Source organism: Stegastes partitus, unplaced genomic scaffold, assembly GCF_000690725.1.
Source record: "Stegastes partitus isolate 25-593 unplaced genomic scaffold, Stegastes_partitus-1.0.2 Scaffold1940, whole genome shotgun sequence".
In the NCBI taxonomy this organism is placed as follows: Eukaryota; Metazoa; Chordata; class Actinopteri; family Pomacentridae; genus Stegastes; species Stegastes partitus.
This window is the reverse complement of record NW_007579671.1, coordinates 103,130-105,270: the sequence shown is the minus strand read 5'-3', so window position 1 is coordinate 105,270 and position 2,141 is coordinate 103,130. Positions and strand designations below refer to the sequence as shown.

At 43.2% G+C, this 2,141-nt stretch overlaps 1 protein-coding gene across 1 annotated transcript in view; it reads right to left on the bottom strand.

Annotated features, from left to right (window-relative positions):
* Positions 1-956: 956 nt before the first annotated feature.
* The window catches only part of entr1 (endosome associated trafficking regulator 1), an 8,730-nt gene continuing 7,545 nt past the window's right edge, over positions 957-2,141 (bottom strand). Inside the window, 2 exon segments of the mRNA XM_008303125.1 lie at positions 957-1,444; positions 1,636-1,775. Coding sequence (XP_008301347.1) covers positions 1,354-1,444; positions 1,636-1,775 — 231 coding nt within the window. The 3' untranslated portion in view covers positions 957-1,353.

The window sequence follows — 2,141 nt, the reverse complement described above, 5'->3', positions numbered from 1 at the left end:
AAAAAAAAAAAAGTCATACTATAGTATGTCGTTTTTGTCAAAAATGGTCACGTTTCAGAATGTCCTGAAAACGCATCAGGATGTAGTATATAGTGGGAAAAGTGTCCTTCAAAACAACTCTGACTGTTCTTGAATGTCCCAGCCAGAGCCCTGACTTAAAACCAATGGAGCATCTGTGGGGAGACCTGAAAATGTCTGTCCACCAACGTTCACCACCAGAGCTGGAGAAGATCTGCAAGGAGGAATGGCAGAGGAAGCCCAGATCCAGGTGTGAAAACTAGTTGCATCGTTCCCAAGAAGACTCATGACTGTGTTCGCTCAGAAGGTGCTTCTGCTCAAGCCTGAGCAAAGGCTCTGAACACTTATGGCCATGTGATGTTTCAGTTTGTTTGGTTTTTTAAAGTTTATTTGCAAAAATGTCTGTCAATATGGGGTGCTGTGTGTAGATTAATGAGGAAAAAATGTAATGATTTTAGCAAATGGCTGCAATATAACAGAGTGAAAAATGTAAGGAGGTCTGAAAACTTTCCATACCCACAACACACATATATGTAAATATACATATATGTGTGTATATGTATACAATATTTATTTTTGCACTATTTCACACTATGATTTATTTATTTAGCTTAATTCTTTCAGCCTATCTATATATTCATATATATATATTTATTTACTTATTGTGGGTTTTATTCTTTCTTCTTCCTGGTTCCTCATACATTCCACTGTGCCTTAGACTGTTTATAATTGTGTTTGTGACCAATAAAGGCCTTGAATCTTGAATCTCTTCCAGTCAAATTCTAGAATTACTAAAAGAGGCTTTTCTGTATTTACAGATTGATCTACAGAGAGAACCTGATCAAAGCTGGTCCATTTGTCTCCCTGGTACCGTCAGCGCAGCTGCGAGTCACAAAACAAACCTGAACCAAGCAAATGAAAACTGACAACACGAGGACTTTATCGTTAAGTGGTTTATTTAAAGCATCTGCAGAAGTTATGACTGAAATCAAACTAGACGAAGCTGAGAAATCACAGCAGACCGGAGCTTTCTGCTCGTCCAGCTCGGTTCTGACTTCTGATTCAGTCACACTGAACAGAATTCAGAAGAGTCCACATTTATTCAGACTGCAGAGAAAAAGTTACCGTCAACATTATTCACAAAAGTCCAGATTGAATCAGACTTCTGTCAGGTAGCAGGAGGCCAGCAAACCAACCAATCAGCAGCTGGGACGTCAGCACAGGTGAGGTGTGATGGACTGACTGACACCTGCTGACCTCACAGGAAGACGTTCTGAACTGTTGCCATGACAACCACACAGCGCACATCCAGGCGATGGACAGACGTCCAGAGGTTCAGGACTCTGTGTCCACAGTGGAGATCTTATCGATGGACTTCAGCAGCTGAGACACCAACCGGAGCGTCTCCGCCTCCCCCATCAGCTGACTGAAGAGACAGACAGACAGACAGGTGAGAGACAGACAGGTGAGAGAGAGACAGACAGACAGACAGACAGGTGAGAGAGAGACAGGTGAGAGAGAGACAGGTGAGAGAGAGACAGACAGACAGACAGACAGACAGACAGACAGGTCTCTGGAACCTGTTTGTCTGCGGTCTACCTGTGTGCAGGTACTGACCAGATAGAGGAGTGGGCGTGGCTTGCTGTCTTGTTCAGGTAGTCGGAGGCCACCTGAGCATTTTGTCTCATCGTCATGACGACCTGAGACTCTGCTGCCTTCAGACTGTCATTCTCTGAGCGCAGAGACTCCATCTCCCCCTGGACACATGCAGATACTACATGAACTCATAGAAGTACCACATGTACACATTTAAACACCACATGTGCAGGTATAAGTACATCTGACTGCTAGAACCCTGAATTTTCTATGATGCAACAAAAACAACCGTGAATTTTTCTGGAAACATGATTAAATCTGTTGGGTCATAAATATTTATACAGAAATGTTCATTTCTGGTTAAACGTCCTTTAACGTCCATGTTCTCCTCAGTCGGGTTCTTCTGGTTCCGTCCACCAGCTTCTGGTTCATCTTTGACTCCTCTGGACAGAACCGCTGCACTTCAGCTAAAGATTCTATTAGTATGCTATGGTCTGTTTTTGATGTCTTGTTACCACGGCCCCTGT